The sequence below is a fragment of the Microcaecilia unicolor genome, chromosome 2, assembly GCF_901765095.1.
Source record: "Microcaecilia unicolor chromosome 2, aMicUni1.1, whole genome shotgun sequence".
NCBI lineage: Eukaryota > Metazoa > Chordata > Amphibia > Gymnophiona > Siphonopidae > Microcaecilia > Microcaecilia unicolor.
Genome location: NC_044032.1, coordinates 523,134,854 through 523,155,034, shown reverse-complemented (window position 1 = coordinate 523,155,034; position 20,181 = coordinate 523,134,854). Strand labels below are relative to the sequence as shown.

General features: G+C 46.4%; 1 protein-coding gene across 2 annotated transcripts in view; it reads left to right on the top strand.

Annotated features, from left to right (window-relative positions):
- Positions 1-20,181, top strand: part of SEL1L3 (SEL1L family member 3) — a 163,975-nt gene that overhangs the window by 82,052 nt on the left and 61,742 nt on the right. For both annotated transcript variants that reach the window (XM_030191255.1, XM_030191256.1), the window contains exons 12-13: positions 2,859-2,978; positions 7,827-7,967. In XM_030191255.1, coding sequence (XP_030047115.1) covers positions 2,859-2,978; positions 7,827-7,967 — 261 coding nt within the window. The remainder of the gene's footprint in view (positions 1-2,858; positions 2,979-7,826; positions 7,968-20,181) is intronic.

Sequence of the window (20,181 nt, the reverse complement as noted above, 5' to 3'; positions counted from 1 at the left end):
GGAATTGCTGGATAGGGATGAATGGAGGGGACAGATGGGCATGGATGGATATGGATTGCAGAGCAGGCCTCAGGCAGAGAGGGGAAATGCTGGATAGGGAAAAATGGAGGGGCCAGGTGACAGAGGAGCATGGATGGGCATGGATTGGAAGGGCAGGACTCAGGGAGAGGGGAATTGCTGTATAGGGATGAATGGAGGGGACAGATGGGCATGGATGGATATGGATTGCAGAGCAGGCCTCAGGCAGAGAGGGGAAATGCTGGATAGGGAAAAATGGAGGGGCCAGGTGACAGATGAGCATGGATGGGCATGGATTGGAAGGGCAGGACTCAGGGAGAGGGGAATTGCTGGATAGGGATGAATGGAGGGGACAGATGGGCATGGATGGATATGGATTGCAGAGCAGGCCTCAGGCAGAGAGGGAAAATGCTGGATAGGGAAAAATGGAGGGGACAGGTGACAGATGAGCATGGATGGGCATGGATTGGAAGGGCAGGACTCAGGGAGAGGGGAATTGCTGGATAGGGATGAATGGAGGGGACAGATGGGCATGGATGGATATGGATTGCAGAGCAGGCCTCAGGCAGAGAGGGGAAATGCTGGATAGGGAAAAATGGAGGGGCCAGGTGACAGAGGAGCATGGATGGGCATGGATTGGAATGGCAGGACTCAGGGAGAGGGGAATTGCTGCATAGGGATGAATGGCGGGGACAGATGGGCATGGATGGATATGGATTGCAGGGCAGGCCTCAGGCAGAGAGGGGAAATACTGGATAGGGATGAATGGAGGGGGCAGGTGACAGACAAACATGGATGGCCATGGATTGGGAGGGCAGGGCTCAGGGACAGAGGGGAATTGCTGGAAAAGGATGAATGGAGGGGGCAGGGGACAGATGGCCATGGATTGGGAGGGCACGGCTCACACTGTCTCTCTCATATACAATGTCTTTCTGACTCTCACTCTCACACACTGTCTCACACAGTATCACATTCACTCTCTATGTGCCACACAGTCACTCACACACTCGCTTGGTGTCATACACTCACTCTCACAGAGAATCTGTGTCTCACACACACTCTGTCTCTTGCCCACACACACACACTCTCTCTCACACTGTGTCTCACATACACACTTGCACACACTCTCATTCTCACACACACTCTCTCACAAACACACTCACACCCAGAGTCACTCTCTCTCTCACACACTCACACTTTCACTCTGACTCTCAAACACTCACTCTCACATACACTCTCCCAAACATACACACTCCAAGGAAAACCTTGCTAGCGCCCGTTTCATTTGTGTCAGAAACGGGCCTTTTTTACTAGTGTAATATATTGGTAAGACAAGATTTCCCTTCACTAAATCCATGTTGGCTTTGTCTCACTAATCCATGCTTATATATATATATATATGCTCTGTAATTTTGTTCTTTATAATAGTCTCTACCATTTTGCCCGATACCGACGTCAGGCTCACCAGTCTATAATTTCACGGATCATGTTTGGAACCTTTTTAAAAAATTGGCATTACATTTCCACCCTCCAACCTTCTGATGCCTTGCTTGATTTTAAAGATAAAGCACATATTACTAACAATAGTTCTGTAAGTTAATTTTTCTATTCTATCAGTACTCTGGGATGAATACCATCTGGTCCATGCGATTTGCTACTCTTCAATTTGTCAAATTGCGCCATTATATCTTCCAGGTTTATAGAGTCCCAGTGCATGTAAATCTACGCATAGGGATTTATGCCACATTTTCGATGGTGTAAATGGAGGCGCATAGTTTTAGGCGCTAGGATATAAACAAAGCATATTTTATATACAGCACCTAAATCTAGGAACCTCTTATAGAGTACATGTAGTCAGAAATGTTTACCGTGCGGATTTTTTAGGTGCCTTATATAGAATGTGGCCCACAATGACTGTCTTACTATTTTCCAACCATGAATTTCTGAGAGTGAATAAGATACACGATTCAGCATTTTCTTACGAGGCAGCAAAATGCTGCAGTGCTCTTTCCCCTGATATCAGATCAGAATCTCATTACCTAATTTTCAGAAGGAACCTGCAAAGAAGAAAAGTCTGTTTAATCTGCACAAAACTGTTTGGCTTTTAGCAGAATTTGAGACTATGATATTATATTATTGGTACCCGGTCAAAATAACCCCGACAAAAATCTCTCAACATAATAGCCCCTGACATAACAGCCACTGTCAAAATGGCCTGCCCACAATATACCCCTTAACAAATTAGTTCCCCGACAAAAGGGCCCGATCAGGCTGGCCAGAATATGGCACTGCATTTTTTTCCTAGTAATCTTACCTTTGCCAAACAGGATATTTGGATGCCCAGTCTCCTAGTCTCGTAAGGTCCTCTTGTAATTTTTCACAATCCTCCCACGATTTAACGACTTTGAATTATGAAAATGATGACAATATTGGGGTTTTTTAATTAGCATGTTGATGGAAGAATAATTTCCTTAAACAGCAGAACAGATGATGTATACCAGTTGGTAGCTATAGAATTTTATTTATTTATATATTTTCTTTATACAATGCAATGCTGGTAGGAGCCTTTATCAGTGAAGATTTCACTTGGAGTTTATTATCCTTTTTTTGTGATGTGTTATTTTTTTGCAGGGGACTATTTTGTTAAGAGTTAAGGGTTATTTTGTGGGAGGGGCCATTTTGTCAATGGCTATTTTGTTACAAGGCTGTTTTGTCAGGGCTATTATGTCGGAGTGCCTATATTATTATTATATTCAAGAAATAGTCTACAACTTCTGCTATTTGGAAAAAGGACTATATGTTAGGAGGGTTGGTGTTATATTTTTCTTCTTATTTTTCAGGCATATGTTGAAACTGTAAGGCTAACAGACGACGAAATGTTAAAAGCCCAAACCAAAGAAAATGGAGATATTTTTCTGTGGCTCAAGCATGAGGCAGCAAGAGGTGATGCACTTGCTCAGGTATAGTCTGTTGGATCTAATGTGGTTAACATAGGAATTTGAGGGTTGATATGCAGCTGGTGGCACTTAGCATTTTGCTGACCACATGCCAGGCTTTGGCATTGAATTTTCAAGTTTGCAGAGCTGACTAATCCATAGCCGATTAAGTGCTGAATATCAGCACTTAATCAGTCAAGTGATGACTCCTGGAACGCCCCCAAAATAGCCGGTTTTGAAATGGGTGCTAACTGGACATTTTCAGTGGTACTAAGCAGTTAAGTGCCACTGAAAATGACCAGTTAGCCCCGAACAAGCATTTAACCAGCCAGGAGTCATTTCTGGATGGTTACATTGCTTTGAATATCGACCCTTTGGTTTTTAAAAGGTCTAAGCAAGTAACTTTAAAAGTTAGGTGCCCAGACTTTTGCTTTAAACAATTTGTTGGCTCTTAGCCTCTCTGTTTTGGAACCTTAAATCACAAGGAATTTACATGTTTATGCTATTAAAAGGGAGAGGGGCTAAGGTAGAACGGAAATGGGTAAATGAATAAGGTGGGCACCCAACAGGCACCTTAGGTGAGGTACCTCAGTTTAAGACAACTCCAGGTTAAAGTTAGGAACCTGTTTACACACCTGTAATCTGAATCTAGTCACCTAACTCCACTAACCTGGGAGCCTATACTGAGGCAGTGAGCTCCTGTTGAATACTGGGGAAGCACTAAGATTCCTCTTGTGGATTGCTTGTATCTTTGCAAGTGTTTGTATACTTTAGTTATATATACTGCATAAAGCAACACTACCGCAGGTGGGGTTCAAACGCACAGGCAAGAAGAAAATCTGAAGAAGGGACCTGTGATGAAAGAAAGCTCATGTGCTTACACCATCAATAAAAAGTATCATAGCCTAAAGATTCCTGGAGGTGAGACATTTTCCATAATTAACCCACTATTAAAGTAGAACTTGATTTCTCTTTCAGTGTTCAGAGAAATCTGCTTTTATATCCAGTTCGATTACAATTCCACTTTATTGTTTGTGTAGCATAGATTCCAAAAATGCTCACCTGCAGGCAACAATACAGTAATTACACACATATATACATAAGATCATAAAACATCAAACACTGAGTTTAAATAGCGCAAACAAAATAAAACAGAGTCTTAAAACAACTAAACTGTTTAAACACTATGTTCTATTGATGTAGCGATTTTGCTACAAATGTATATATGCCGCCACTTACCTGTGTAATCTGATATGTGGACTCAATAAAGTTATAATAAATTCAGCAGGTGGAGGCTAAATAGGTATATCCACTGATCACAATACTTCCCCAGCGCCATCAATTTTCAAACATTCACAATATACTATCTTCCCTTATGTCCATTATTTGTTACATTTCCTGTACTCTTCGTGATTGCTTCACATTTACTCTCAATAACTTCTACCCATAGATTCAACTAAGTAAAGGACCTCAGTAGCACAATGTATGCTGTAGCAGCGCTTCATATGTCAGAAGGCATGCATGCTCCCATCTCTTAATGCGCATTGGCTCCTCGATCCATTATTAAAGGAGCGTATCGGAGAGCTAAATTTGCTAATAGGGAGTTACTGTTACAATATAATTCAAAAGCTTCAGAAGACAGATTGGTGGCAGTACACCCTTATAACAAAGTAGCTACGTTCGTCACCTCGCATATACGCAAATATTGGGAGATATTATCCATACATGCCTGTTTTCAAAAACACCCTATAGTGGCCTATCGGAGGAGCAAAACTCTAGGAGAAATCTTGTCTTACAAACGTTATCCATAAGGGAAGATAGTATATTGTTATTGTGAATGTTTGAAAATTGATGGCGCTGGGCAAGTATTGTGATCAGTGGATATAATCACTTACCTGTGTGGCGGATTTTGTAAACCTGCGCATCAAACAAGTAGTAATTAAGGAACCTTGCTCTAAAAGTCACTGTTTGCCTCATGGGGATGGGAGGTCTGCATTTCCTTGTCAGAGTGGATTGCAATCATAAGAACGTATGAATTGCCATGTAACACAGTATCCTGTTTCTAACAGTGCTTATTCCAGGTCACAAATATCTGTCAGAGTCCCAAAAAGCAGCAAGATTCCATTCTGCTTAACCCCAAGGATAAGCAGTGGCTTTCCCCAGGTCTACCTTAATAACAGTTTATGGACTTTTGCTCCAGGAGTTTGTAAAAAAAAAATTTTTAAACCCATCTGGAAGCCAGTGTATAGCTCCCTTTGAAAACTGGGCCATATGCATAAGCAGCACCTTTTAAAAAAATGTTTTATTTACACCAAGCAAAGAAACTACGATTTTATGACTGAGGGGACTTGGATGGGTGAATGTGGATATTTGTGTTAGCTGTAATTCGTGGACAGAGACCCTTTCCTATAATTGCCGCTTATACATGTATATGTCTGCTAATGATATGTACAAAAGGCCCCTAAGGCTTCTAAAATTTACTCCAAATTCTTTTATTGGTAGGTATGGTATACATACTAATGAAAAGTATTCTAGAAATGTAGGGGATGATATTCATCGAGATTTAACCGTCCAGAAATGGCTCCTGGTCATTAAATCACCTGTTTGGGGCTAACTGGTCATTTTCAGCAGCACTTAACCGGTTAGTGCTGCTGAAAATAATCAGTTAGCGCCAGGGGTGTAGCCAGACATCGGTGGGAGGGGGGCCAGAGCCCGAGGTGAGGGGGCACATTTTAGCCCCCCCCCCCCGCCGACGACCCTCTCGATCCCCCCCCCCCCCCCCCCCGCCGTCGGCTACCTTTGCTGGCAGGGGACCCAACCCCCGCCAGCCGAGGTCCTCTTTGTCCAGTGCAAGGCTTCATTCTGTTTCTGTGAGTCTGACGGGGACGTACGTGCAGGATGTCAGACTCACAAAAACAGAATGAAGCCTTGTGCCGGAAGAAGAGGACCTCGGCTGGGTGGGTTGGGGTCCCCCGCCAGCAAAGGTAGCCGACGGTGGCGGGGGAGGGTTGGCGGCTGGAGGGGGGGTCGAGAGGGTCGTTAGCAGGGGGGTCCAGGGCCAAATCTACGGGGGCCCAGGCCCCCATGGCCCCATGTAGGTACACCACTGGTTAGCGCCAAACTCAAAACTGGCTATTTTAGGGGTGTTCTGGGGCGAAGTCAGCATTTGGGCTGGTTATGTGCTGATTTCCAGTACTTAACTGGTCTGGTTAACAGCATAAATAGAACCACGTAAAAGTCAGGCCTATCTTTATTCGGTAACCCATAGCCGGTTCCGTGCTGAATATCGGATTTAACCGGCTATGCGTTAGCTGGCTGCACAAACCCGGAAATTCAATTCCAGTGCCCGGACCCAGCCTGACATTGAATTTGTAGGTTTAGTGCCAGTGGCGGTCAGCAAAACGCTGATTGTCACTGGCTGAATATCGGGCCCGTAAAACCTAGCATGTTGACTTTGCAAGTGATATATCTCAGTGAAAAAGGAAAAAAATGGTCCGACACATTTCTCTATGTAAAAAAACAAGGGAGCTATGCAGAGCCCTTGGTTTAGAGCTGTACACTATGCTTAATGCACGGCTTCCTAGTGCAAGAGCAATGCCAAGGTTTGCTCCCCAACGCGGTAACCCAATAATATGCAAATGGGCCCAGTGCAAAAAATGTGTACTAACATGGGAGAGTGCACATCTGCGCAAACAGCAGCTGTATCTTGCACACAAGTTATCATCTGAGTTGCATACACACACATCTGTGCATAACATTTTTGCAGTACCAATATGTATGTGCACAATAGCACTCCAGCACATGCGCAGACGTGTGCACATACAACTCTGTGTGCTGATAAAATATTTTCTGTGCGCAGACCTGTGCATGCATGCACTTCTCAGCAGTCCCAGCACTTTTCTCTTTGTTCAGCCTTAGATTAACCATTAAGCAAAATAAGCACATGCTTAGAGCACCAAAGGAAAGGGGGGAGGGCACTGCAAAGTATTTTTTCCCCTATCATGTCCTTAACTCTTTCACTGCTGTCTGCCACACCCATGATCCAACTTGAATTTCAGTTTTTGTTTCATGCAATAATGATATTTCTCAGCAATTATTGAGTCTTACGCCCCCTCCTTGTTTACTAAGTCATGTGGCAATGCCGACGGGCTGTGTTGGCATTAGCGCACGGCAGCCGCTAGTGCAGTTTAGTAAACAGGGGGTTAAATGTCATGTCAGTTAAGCAATGGAAGGACCAAGGGGCACCATTGTTGAGTTGTGCTTAGGGCATCAGTTGGCCTTAATCCAGCCCTGTTTTTGTTCCAACACACTCCCCCACAGTTCTGTCTTTTTTTTTTTTTAACCCATGCAGTTTATGGATGCTGGAAAAAAAAGCTGCAGATCTATATGCTCACAGTAAGGAGAAAAAAATGGGCATGGAATCCTCACTAATCCTGTCCGCAGAAGAATGAGCTAATCTTTTGCGCCTCCTCAGCCCTTGCATTAAAGCCTCAGAATTGAGCTCAGCCTTTTGGTGTTCTGTCACTTCTCTGCATCTGCACTGAATAGCTAATATCTTCATTAGCATGGATTTAAATGCGTTGTGCGTTGATGTCTGTGCAAAGCTTTGTGCATGGTTAATAAAGGTGCAACACTTGTTTTTCCATTGTGCATGCACAAAATTGTATGCTAAAGCCGAGTAAACCAGTGCACAAAGCCTAGTACATTTTATTGGATCAGCTCTAGGCGCAGGTGGCTTCGTTATACCTTACTCAATCTATAGGTGTGCAAGACAATATTCAGATAGTGCTTTAGGACTGTGCTAATTTTTAAATATGATCCATGAATGGTGCAACATATACTTATTGCTTTTATCACTTGTTTCTTTTATAGCAACGGTTGGCACAGATGCTTTTTTGGGGACAGCAGGGTGTGTCAAAAAATGCTCAGGCAGCAATAGAGTGGTATAAGAAGGGAGCCCTGGAAAATGAGGATCCAGTATTAATGTACGACTATGCTATTGTTTTATTCAAGGTAAGGTATGCATGAAGCACTTAATTATCTATTAAAATACAACACGCAAGGAGTGAAGATAGACTGTTTAGAGAACGTTTCACAGGAGCCCTATGTTGTTTAGGGAGGAAGTTATTAAGCTGTTGTAAAACACTGCATGCTACCACAACTTAATTTACCATAGAGTCACTAACACATGATAACACAGTAACACAAGTTAGGAACTCATATGGTAAATGAATAGCACAGCTTTCAAACAGTCTCACAATCTACTTTTCTCCCAGGAAGTACTGGGTGGCTAATATGCAGCCCAGTTCTCCAGTGAGCCATCTTAAAGAGGCAGGAGCCAAAGCACATGTGGATTACCCTCCCCCACTAGCACAGACACTCCCATCCTTACCAAGGCCCCCAGTAAGGCATCTTCCCCACCACAAAAAGAACCCTTACCTCCCCTGGACCGTCTGGTGGTTTCCCTGGAGCCTAGCGAGTGGGACTGGAATGATCCCCAGTTGATCCTACCCTGCCAGCCACCAGGTTCAAAATGGTTCTGGTTGACCGGTAGTGGTATTACGGTAAGGAGTCTAGCAGTCAAATAAAGGCCTTATTTGGCAGTTTGATTCCTAGCAGTAGTACTACAAGGTTGTGGCTCCTAGCTTAGAAATTCAGACTGTTACATTTGAAATTCCTCCCACCCTACCTCAAAGCCACTCACCCACCCCTGGGCTTGCTTGTTTAGGTTGCCCAATAAACATCAATATTATTTCTCAAAGTCACATTTAGGTAATCTTGCTGATTCATATCCCTTATCATAGTACGCCTGTTCACACTCATTCCAACCAATCAGTATGGCTTTCATTCAGTATATTAGTTATCTGGTTCATTGGCCCTAAGGAGGACTATTTGGAGGCCTAAGGTTTGCCCTGTCTGTCTCCAGCTTTCTTCTATCAGTCCCTGAATATGACTAACATACACTATCAATATTTCAAATCATGAATGTATTAACTAATCATATTAGTACATAAGTAATGCCACACTGGGAAAAGACCAAGGGTCCGTCGAGCCCAGCATCCTGTCCACGACAGGGGCCAATCCAGGCCAAGGGCACCTGGCAAGCTTCCCAAACGTACAAACATTCTATACATGTTATTCCTGGAATTGTGGATTTTTCCCAAGTCCATTTAGTAGTGGTTTATGGACTTGTCCTTTAGGAAACCGTTTAACCCCTTTTTAAACTGCCAAACTAACCTCCTTCAGCACGTTCTCCGGCAACGAATTCCAGAGTTTAATTATGCGTCGGGTGATGAAACATTTCCTCCAATTTGTTTTAAATTTACTACACTGTAGTTTCATCGCATGCCCCCTAGTCCTAGTATTTTTGGAAAGCGTGAACAGACGCTTCACATCCACCTGTTCCACTCCACTCATTATTTTATATACCTCTTTCATGTCTCCCCTCAGCCGTTTCTTCTCCAAGCTGAAAAGCCCTAGCCTCCTTAGTCTTTCTTCATAGGGAAGTCATCCCATCCCCGCTATCATTTTAGTTGCCCTTCGTTGCCCTTTTTCCAATTCAACTATATCTTTCTTGAGATGCGGTGACCAGAATTGAACACAATGCTCAGTATGTCTCCAAATCCCTCTTCCCACACATTTATTACAACTTCAAAGAGAACGTACATCTAACTAATAAATAAATGATTTAATTTTCTCTAGTGTGCTCTATATTCTCAATTTTGTAAAACAATTTTTTCATTCAAACTGGGATGGACGATTTCCTTAGTGGTTTAACTTCTTCCAACTGAAGCGGTCCAAATGTCATGTCCCCTACCTCAACGCAAGCGGCGTCCTCGGGCTGCAGGGGTCCCGTCAACACGCACATGAGACTGGCACAGCCCTGAGCCATGTGTGTGTAGTTTTTCTCTGGCTGCAGGCTCCTTGATTGCTTTGCTTCCATGCACCTGGTTCTGCTCTCTCTCTGCCTGGCTTCCCTTGCTTCTCTCCTATTGGTTTTCCGGTTCCTCCTTCCCCTGCTCTTGTCCTATGGCTGTGCTCCTTGTCCCTGCTGATGTCAAACGCCAGCACTTTATCAGCTGAGCTCTTCCTGGGCTCCATGCTTCGGCTTCTACTTTGGTAGGTGTTACTTGCTCAGTACTTTGCTTCTGCTCTACTTTGTCCCTCGTTGCTGACTTTGCCTGTGCGTGGATTACTCTCTCGACCTGCTGCCTGCCTACTGACTTTGCCTGTACCTGGATTACTCTCTCGACCTGCTGCCTGCCTATTGACTTTACCTGTGCCTGGATTACTCTCTCGACCTGCTGCCTGCCTACTGACTTTACCTGTGCCTGGATTACTCTCTCGACCTGCTGCCTGCCTATTGACTTTACCTGTGCCTGGATTACTTTCTTGCCTGACTACTGACTTTGCCTGTACCTGGATTACTCTCTTGACCGGCTGCCTGTCTATTGAATCTAGAATGGACTAGATTCAGTAAATGGCACCCAAATTTGAGTGCTGAATGCTATTCTATAAACGGCAGTCTAAGTTAGGCACCATTTATAGAATAGCGCTTAGCACCAGGATCTGCACCCACTTTTGTGTGCAAGGATTTACACCAACTAAAATCTGGTGTAAATCCTTGTTCCCAAATTAGGTGTGGATCCTCCAAATTCTATAATAGTGAATGCCCTGACCCATCCATGCTCCTCGCCATGCCCCCCTTTCAGCTGCACGCTAAAACATTTATGTGCGCATCTTTATAGAATACTGCCTAGCAAGATGCGCATGTAAATTCAAATTGTTGCTGACACTGATAATTGCTTATTATCGCCCATTTGGCTCATTGTTCAATTAAATTGCACACACAATTTGGGCTCATGCCAAATTTGCACATACAATTTTGAGCACCATTTATTGAATTTGGGGGTATGTTTCTAGACATTTAAACTAGGGGGTGGGGATGACAAAAGGATGCAGGTAAATTTAGGAACTAATGCCCAACAAAAGCAAAAGCATGATGGCACTGGAGAAGAAAAGTTAATATAATAAATAGTCAAAGCAATTCATTCATGAGCAGCAAATAGAAAGGAAAGAGCACAAATGCTTGCAGTTTAAGTAACAAGGTTTGGGATTTGCAGGCCCTGATGTTTGGTTCAGACTTGGATATTGTTGCTGTCACAGAGACATGATTCAATGAAACTCCTTAACTAAGATACAACTATGGCGGGCTATAATCTTTATTGGAAGGATATGGAGCATAGGCATCCTGAATAAGAGGCTTGGAGAGGCTAAGCCTCCCCAGCCCAAACCACAGTCTTCCCCTCTTTCCTGCTTCTTGTCTTTCTGCTGAACCTGCTACCTTCCTGGGTCATCTTTTGAAGAAATGGTAAAATCTACAGGAGAGATGCATGGGACAATTTCTCTCTATGCCGTTGCTAGTTCTGTCGGTCAAACCCCTTTGACACTGGAAGATAAATTGGAGCTGATATGACAGGCAGAACTAGCAGCGGCACAAAGTAGGGACATGATCCTGTGTGTCTATCCTATAGATTTTATCACTGTCACCATTGACCCAGTAAGAGAGCATGAGCAGAAGGGAGAAGGGAAGAGAGAGATGGAGAAATACTGGATGGAGGGAAAGGAGGAGAGAGAGACAGGATCATGCTAGGGGGTGAAGAAGAGAGGGAGAGGAGGCGATGCTGGATGGAGGGAATATAAGTGGCAATGTCAAAGGAAGGGTCAATACGAAAGGAAAATCCTGCCAAACGAATCTTATTGACTTCTTTGATTGGGTGACCAAAGAACTAGATGAAGGACTTGTGCTAGATGTAATCTACTTGGTTTTCAGCAAAGGTTTTGATACAGTCCCTCACAGAAGATCATGAATAACTGAGAGGGCTGAACATAGGACCCAAATTGGGGAAGTGGATAGGAAACTGGTTGGCCGACAGGCAACAGAGGTTGGTGGTAATCGGAATCTGCTTGGAGGAAAGGAAGGTGAATAATGGAGTGCCGTCAGTACTGGGACTGATTCTGTTTAATATATTTGTGAGAGATTTTGCTGAAGGATTAGAAGGAAAGGTTTGACTTTTTGTGGATGACACGAAGATAGTCAATAGAGTAGATACCTTGGAGGGAATAGAAATCATGAGAAGAGATCTCCAAACATTAGAAGAATGGTCAAGGGTCTGGCAGTTAAAATTTAATATAGCTACTATATCTCAATATGTTATCTAATCACTATCATGTCAATTATTAAATAATATATAAATGAATATAAATGTTCTCCAGTTCTAATCTATCCGTACCATTCCATATCATCATGCTGATCAATCCATAGACTGGTGGGTTGTGTCCATCTACCAGCAGGTGGAGATAGAGAGCAATCCTTTTGCCTCCCTATATGTGGTCATGTGCTGCCGGAAACTCCTCAGTATGTTCTCTATCTCAGCAGGTGGTGGTCACACACAGCAGCAGCTCTGGCTAGGCCTCCAAGCCTAATTTTTAGGTTTTGTTGAGTGCCTGGGGTTGAGGGCTCTTCTTGAGCAAGTGCAAACCTGGTGGTGCCAGGTCCCTCCTTTTCTCCCCCCTCCCGCTGGCTCCGTTTAAAAAAAAAAAAATTTTGGACGTCCTTAAGGGCGTTTATTTCGACGTTTATTTAAGCGTTTATTGCAGCTACTCACTGGGACACCAGGTCGTTACAGCTCGGAGCGGAAAGCAGGTAATTTTTACCTTTTTGTAGCGGGCAGGGGGTTCCCCGATTGATCTCCACGTGGCTGATGGCGTCAGAGGGCGAGGGCGCAAAGAATCGCTCCCCGGACCGCGTGTGCGCGTCTAGCGGGGATGCGGGGGTTTTAAAGTCTGATTCGCCCTTGTTGGGTGTCAGTTTGGAGGCCGGTCAGTGTCCCGGTTTTTCCCGCCATAAACGCCCATCCCCCGCTGCTCGCCTCCGCCATCTTGGCCAGCCACGCTGCTCGGACGGCTTCTTCTTGGGCCGCCCTTGAGGTGGGAGACGTTAATGCCATGGCCGCCCTTCATTTAGGCGACGGCAGAAAAGCGGCTAAAGTTAAGCGCCGTTCTTCCCGCGCGGCTCCTTCTCGGAGTGTCGCGCCGGACGCCATCTTGGATGCGCAGCATGTTTCTCCCCCGCTCTTGCGAGCGCCGGTTGAGGGTGCGTCTAGGGCTGTGGCCCAGGCTGCTGAAGTGCACAGTCTGGGGGGTTTCTCCCCCGAGTTTATTTTGCTGCTGCATCAGGCCTTTCTTATGCAAACGCTGCCCCTGCTCCCTTGTCCGATAAAGGGGTTGAGGCCCCCGGAAGTAAACACCCTCGGGTGGATTCCCAGGCCTTAGAGGACTCTGTTTCCTCTGATGTAGATGAGGGCAGCGTATCTGAGTTCTCCCAACGGTCCTTTGGGGATTCCTTGGAGGAGACGGATTCCCGCTCGGATGGAGCGGATGACCCCTCTGCAGCACGGATCTTTCGCTCAGAGGATTTGCCCAACCTGTTAGTGCAGGCCATGAGCATTTTGAAGATTTCCTCGCCAGAGGACGTCTCTCCCTCAGCCCCTGTTGGCTCTGCCATTATGCTGGGGACGAAGCGCCCGCCTAGAACCTTCCACATGCATGATGCCATGCACACCTTAATTTCGGCTCAATGGGATGTCCCGGAAGCGAGCCTCAAAGTGGCTAGGGCTATGTCCCGCCTCTATCCTTTGCCTGAAAGTGAACGTGAGGCCTTTATTTGGCCTACCGTGGATTCTTTAATCACTGCGGTGACTAAGAAAACGGCGTTGCCGGTGGAAGGTGGCACAGCCCTAAAGGATGCCCAAGACAGAAGATTGGAAACGGCTTTAAGGTCGTCCTTCGAGGCGGCTGCCTTAAGTTTGCAGGCCTCAGTTTGCGGCTCCTATGTGGCCAGGGCGTGCCTGACGATGGTGCAGCGGGCTTCCCCCTCGGATCCTTCCTTGAGGGCTGATTGGCCGGCCCTGGAATCGGGCTTGGCTTATTTGGCAGACTTACTGTATGATGTCTTGAGAGCCTCGGCTAAAGGTATGGCTCAGACAGTCTCTGCGCGGCGCTGGCTTTGGCTGAAACATTGGTCTGTGGACCACGCCTCTAAGTCCTGCCTGGCTAAGTTGCCTTTTAAAGGCAAGCTGCTCTTTGGGGTCGAGCTGGACAAAATCGTGACCGATCTCGGCACGTCTAAGGGCAAGAGGTTACCAGAGGTCAGGGCTCGGGCCAGTGCTCGCCCCGGTATCTCCAGAGGACGGTTTCAGGAAGCCCGTCGGTACCGCCCGGGCAAGTCGGGCTCCTCTGCCCCCTCTTCCTTCAAAAGGAACTTCTCCCCCAAGCAGCATTACATAAGTACATAAGTACATAAGTAGTGCCATACTGGGAAAGACCAAAGGTCCATCTAGCCCAGCATCCTGTCACCGACAGTGGCCAATCCAGGTCAAGGGCACCTGGCACGCTCCCCAAACGTAAAAACATTCCAGACAAGTTATACCTAAAAATGCGGAATTTTTCCAAGTCCATTTAATAGCGGTCTATGGACTTGTCCTTTAGGAATCTATCTAACCCCTTTTTAAACTCCGTCAAGCTAACCGCCCGTACCACGTTCTCCGGCAACGAATTCCAGAGTCTAATTACACGTTGGGTGAAGAAAAATTTTCTCCGATTCGTTTTAAATTTACCACACTGTAGCTTCAACTCATGCCCTCTAGTCCTAGTATTTTTGGATAGCGTGAACAGTCGCTTCACATCCACCCGATCCATTCCACTCATTATTTTATACACTTCTATCATATCTCCCCTCAGCCGTCTCTTCTCCAAGCTGAAAAGCCCTAGCCTTCTCAGCCGTCCCGGAGGTGCGCCCTCCGGTCCTCCCCCAGGGTCTCGTACCCAATGACGGGGCCCTGGTCCATGGCCCAGTGCAGATTGGAGGACGCCTGTCCTCGTTTCTGGGCGAGTGGACCAGGGTAACTTCAGACGCTTGGGTTCTGGAAGTCATCAGAGACGGCTACAAGTTAGAGTTCTGCTGACCCTTAAGAGACGGGTTTGTACTCTCTCCCTGCAAGTCTCCGGTCAAAGCTGTGGCAGTGCAGCAGACCTTGGACAACCTGATACGCCTGGGTGCGGTCGTTCCGGTGCCAGAAAATCAGATTGGCAAGGGACGTTACTCCATTTACTTTGTGGTACCAAAGAAAGGCGATTCTGTCCGGCCTATCCTCGACCTCAAAGGGGTCAATCGGGCCTTGAAAGTGCGGCACTTTCACATGGAGACTCTCCGCTCTGTTATAGCGGCAGTGAAGGCAGGGGAGTTCTTGGCTTCCTTGGACTTCAAGGAAGCGTACCTGCATATTCCCATCTGGCCTCCTCATCAACGCTTTCTGCGTTTTGCAGTCCTGGGCCGACACTTCCAGTTCAGAGCCCTCCCTTTCGGGTTGGCTACTGCTCCGCGGACCTTCTCCAAAGTAATGGTGGTCATCGCGGCCTTCCTGCGAAAGGAAGGAGTACAAGTCCATCCTTATCTGGACGACTGGTTGATCCGAGCCCCCTCTTATGCAGAGTGCGGCAAAGCTGTGGACCGGGTGATTGCTCTTTTGAGCTCCCTGGGGTGGATCATCAACTGGGAGAAGAGCCAGCTGCGCCCGACTCAGTCCCTGGAGTATCTGGGAGTTCGATTCGACACCCAAGTGGGCAGAGTGTTCCTGCCGGACAATCGGATTGTCAAACTTCAGGCTCAGGTGGACCAGTTCCTAGTAGCCTCTCCTCTTCGGGCTTGGGACTATGTGCAGCTGTTGGGCTCTATGACGGCCACGATGGAAGTAGTGCCCTGGGCCAGGGCTCATATGAGACCACTACAACACTCTCTGCTGCAGCGCTGGACTCCGGTGTCGGAGGATTATGCTGTGCGCCTTCCCTTGGACCCAGCAGCGCGCAAGGCGCTGAGCTGGTGGCTGCAGACAGACAAGTTGTCTGCAGGAATGCCTCTGGTGACCCCGGAGTGGATTGTCGTCACGACGGACGCCTCTTTGTCGGGCTGGGGAGCCCACTGCTTGGGAAGGACAGCACAGGGGCTCTGGTCTCCTGCAGAGGCAAAGTGGTCTATCAACCTCCTGGAACTCAGAGCCATTCGGTTGGCGCTTTTGGAGTTCATCCCGGTACTGGCGTTGAAGCCAGTACGGGTCCTGTCGGACAATGCCACGGCTGTGGCCTATGCCAACCGCCAGGGAGGTACCAAGAGCGCCCCTCTAGCCAAGGAGGCCATGAATCTATGCCAGTGGGCGGAAGCTCCCGGAGAGTGGCAGCTATCTGCTCAGGCATTCTTGGACATCATGAAGTGCTGGGGCCAGCCGAGCCTAGATCTGATGGTGTCATCGGCCAATTGCCAAGTGCCGCGCTTTTTCAGCAGAGGACGGGACCCTCGATCCCTGGGAGTAGATGCTCTTCTCCAACAGTGGCCGACACAGGAGCTTCTCTATGTGTTCCCGCCCTGGCCCATGTTGGGCAGGGTGCTAGACCGGGTGGCAAAGCATCCGGGCCGGATAATCCTGGTGGGTCCGGACTGGCCCAGACGTCCCTGGTATGCGGACTTGGTCAGGCTCTCAGTGGACGATCCTCTGCGGCTGCCAGTGGAGCAGGGCCTGTTGCATCAGGGTCCCGTGGTGATGGAGGATCCCTCCCCCTTTGGTCTTACGGCCTGGCTATTGAGCGGCAGCGTCTGAGAAAGAAGGGCTTCTCAGACAAGGTCATCGCCACTATGCTGAGAGCGAGGAAGCGCTCTACTTCTACTGCTTACGCCAGGGTTTGGCGTACCTTTCCAGCGTGGTGTGAAGCAGGCTCACTTTCTCCCTTCACTGCTCCAATTTCTTCAGTGTTGGCGTTCCTGCAAGAAGGTCTGGAGAAAGGCCTGTCACTCAGTTCCCTTAAAGTCCAGGTAGTGGCTCTGGCTTGCTTCAGGGGCCGCCTGAAGGGTGCTTCCCTGGCTTCACAGCCAGATGTGGTGCGCTTTCTCAAGGGAGTTAATCACCTGCGCCCTCCTCTGCACTGGTGCTAAGAGCCTTGCAGAAGCCGCCTTTTGAACCCTTGTCAAGGGCATCTCTGAAAGACCTGACGTTGAAAGCAGTCTTTTTGGTGGCTATCACTTCAGCCAGAAGAGTTTCCGAGCTCCAGGCACTCTCATGTCGAGAGCCCTTTCTGCAGTTCACTGAGGCAGGAGTGCCTATTCGCACAGTGCCTTCCTTCCTGCCCAAGATTGTTTCTCGTTTCCATGTGAATCAGCAGCTCTGTCTCCCTTCCTTTCGTAGGGAGGACTACCCAGAGGAATACTCTGCTCTCAAATATCTGGATGTGAGACGAGTCATCATCAGATACTTGGAAGTGACCAATGATTTCCGGAAGTAGGATCATCTGTTTGTCCTGTTTGCAGGTCCTCGTAAGGGTCTGCAGGCTGCTAAGCCTACAGTGGCAAGATGGGTCAAGGAAGCCATTGCAGCAGCTTATGTGGCCGCGGGGAAGGTGCCGCCTATCCAGCTGAAGGCTCACTCCACTAGAGCTCAGGCGGCCTCAATGGCAGAGGCCGGGTCCGTCTCCTTGGAAGAGATTTGCAAGGCGGCAACTTGGGCATCGGCCCATACCTTCTCCAGGCATTACCGCTTGACTGTGGCTGCTCGGGCGGAGGCCCGGTTTGGAGCTTCAGTGTTGCGGTCAGGGATTTCTATGTCCCGCCCTGGGTGAGTACTGCTTCGGTACATCCCACCAGTCTATGGATTGATCAGCATGATGATATGGAAGGTAAAATTATGTATCATACCTGATAATTTTCTTTCCATTAATCATAGCTGATCAATCCATAGCCCCTCCCAGATATCTGTATTGTTTATATTCTGGTTGCATTTCAGGTTCAAGTTTAGTCTTCAGTTCCTGTTCAGGAGGACTTCGTGTTCAAGTTTTTCAATGGATTCTTCAAGAGTTGAGACGAATTTGTGTTACAGTGAGCTGCTGCATTCCTCTCCCCTCCGTTTTACGGGGCTGGATTGAGACTTAAATTCTGCCGGCGCTCCCTCCTGCTTCGTGCGGCAGTAGGGCAGCTTTGTACCCCTCCCGCTTCGGCGGTGTTAGGGTCAGTCAGCTCCTCCCGCGGTTGCGGTTGCAGGATAAGCCAGATCCCCCCCGCATCGGCGGGTGTGGTGTCCCTCCCCCGCTCCGCGGGGATGAGCTGGACGGATTCCCCTCCCCCACTTGTGTGGGGATGAGCTGGGTTAATTCCCCTCCCCCGTTTCGGCGGTGGTGAGCTGGGCAGAGTGTCCCTTTGTGGGTGTAATTCTCTAAGTGCTGAGTCCTGCGGATGGAGCTTGGATATCGACATACTGAGGAGTTTCCGGCAGCACATGACCACATATAGGGAGGCAAAAGGATTGCTCTCTATCTCCACCTGCTGGTAGATGGACACAACCCACCAGTCTATGGATTGATCAGCTATGATTAATGGAAAGAAAATTATCAGGTATGATACATAATTTTACCTTATATCCAACAGGGGATATAATGTATTGTATTTGGTGTCCCTGCGGCTTGGTGTATATTGGACAAACAACACGAAAGATCAAGGTACGCATAGGGGAACACGTCAGCAATATAAAAGTGGCAAAACCTGAAGCACCTCTAGTGGCTCAATGGAGACAGAGCAACCATGATATATTGGATTTACAATATTCAGTACTTTTGCAAGTTCGTTTGGAGAGATGGGGTGCACTCAGTGAGATTTTGATTCGTAAAGAACAATGGTTTATTTACAGTTGGAATACCATTCGGCCACATGGGTTAAACCAAGATATAGACTGGAATTAAATAATATGAAAGATGTTGAGAATCATGTGATCAAGTAGAGGTTGGATATAATAGGGGCTACCATATGTGTCAGACGCACACAGAATACGCTCTGGGAGTGGCTTTGCGCTTCCCTCGGGAAGCTGGCTGACAATTTTGAATAACTGTGGTTTGTGAGTATGATGTAACTATCATTGGAGATTGTACATTTATGCATATGAGTGCAAGTTCTTTAAGGTAAGAGATGGAAAAATCATTTAATTGTTTGTATAAAGGTTCCCTTTTGAGAAAGCAATGCGAAACTCGGCCAGAGTCAAGGGAGCGGTCTTACAGAGCTATTGGTATTTGGGAATTGAACACGAAGTCACATTTATTTGGGATTCATCAGGGGAAGGTGAAATCAAATGAGTTGTAAGATGGTGGCCCATTAGTAGGATTGTTTATATGTGAGTAAGTAATATATTCAAATTGTGAGCGACCTCGTCTAGTTTTATTTCACAACATCCAGGTGGGTTTTTACACATTTTAAATATGTAAGAAAAACAATTTTTGTGTGACAAAAGTATTAATAGTATACTCAATCATAGGGTAGCATGTTAAATATTGAGGGATTAATAACAACAACATAACTGCATAATATTGTAATTTGTATAGAATGAACAACAGCCTTATAAGATTTATGGTTATATACTTAGATATAAAATATTTTTTATAGTTCAGAGCATAGAGAGAAGAATTATGTGTATACTATTATTGGTCTTCTGTTAACACCATAAAGATTGATATAACTTGCGTTGCAGGCGGCACGGAGTATGAACATACTATTACCTAACAAATAGGAACACCTGGATGTGCAATGATGGCTCTTATGATTCTACCAAAATGGTCCCCTGTGGGATATAATAGTATGGACTGATTAGAACTGAGCACATTTATATTAATTTATGTATTATTTAAGTAATTGGCATGATAGTGATAAGATAAAATATTGAGATATAGTAGTTATATTGTTTGGAAAGGATCAATCGTGGTATTATTATTATTATAAACTTCCTTTTATATATTGATTGTATAACAAGTTAAAATTTAATGCCAAGAAGTGCAGAGTGATACACTTGGAGTGCAGAAACCCAAAAGAGAGATTGGTAATCTTGGCTCAGGAGAGGGACATTGGAGTGATGGTGTCCAAGGATCTGAAGGTGATGAAACAATGTAACAAGGTGATGGCCATGACCAGAAGGATGCTAGGCTGCATAGAGAGGGGTAAAAAGCAGCAGAAGAAAGGAGGTGTTGATGCCCCTCTACAAGTCATTGGTGAGGCCACATTTGGAGTATTGTGTTCAGTTTTGGAGGCCATACCTTGCTGAAGATGTAAAAAGACTTGAAGCGATGCAAAGAAAACCTACAAAAA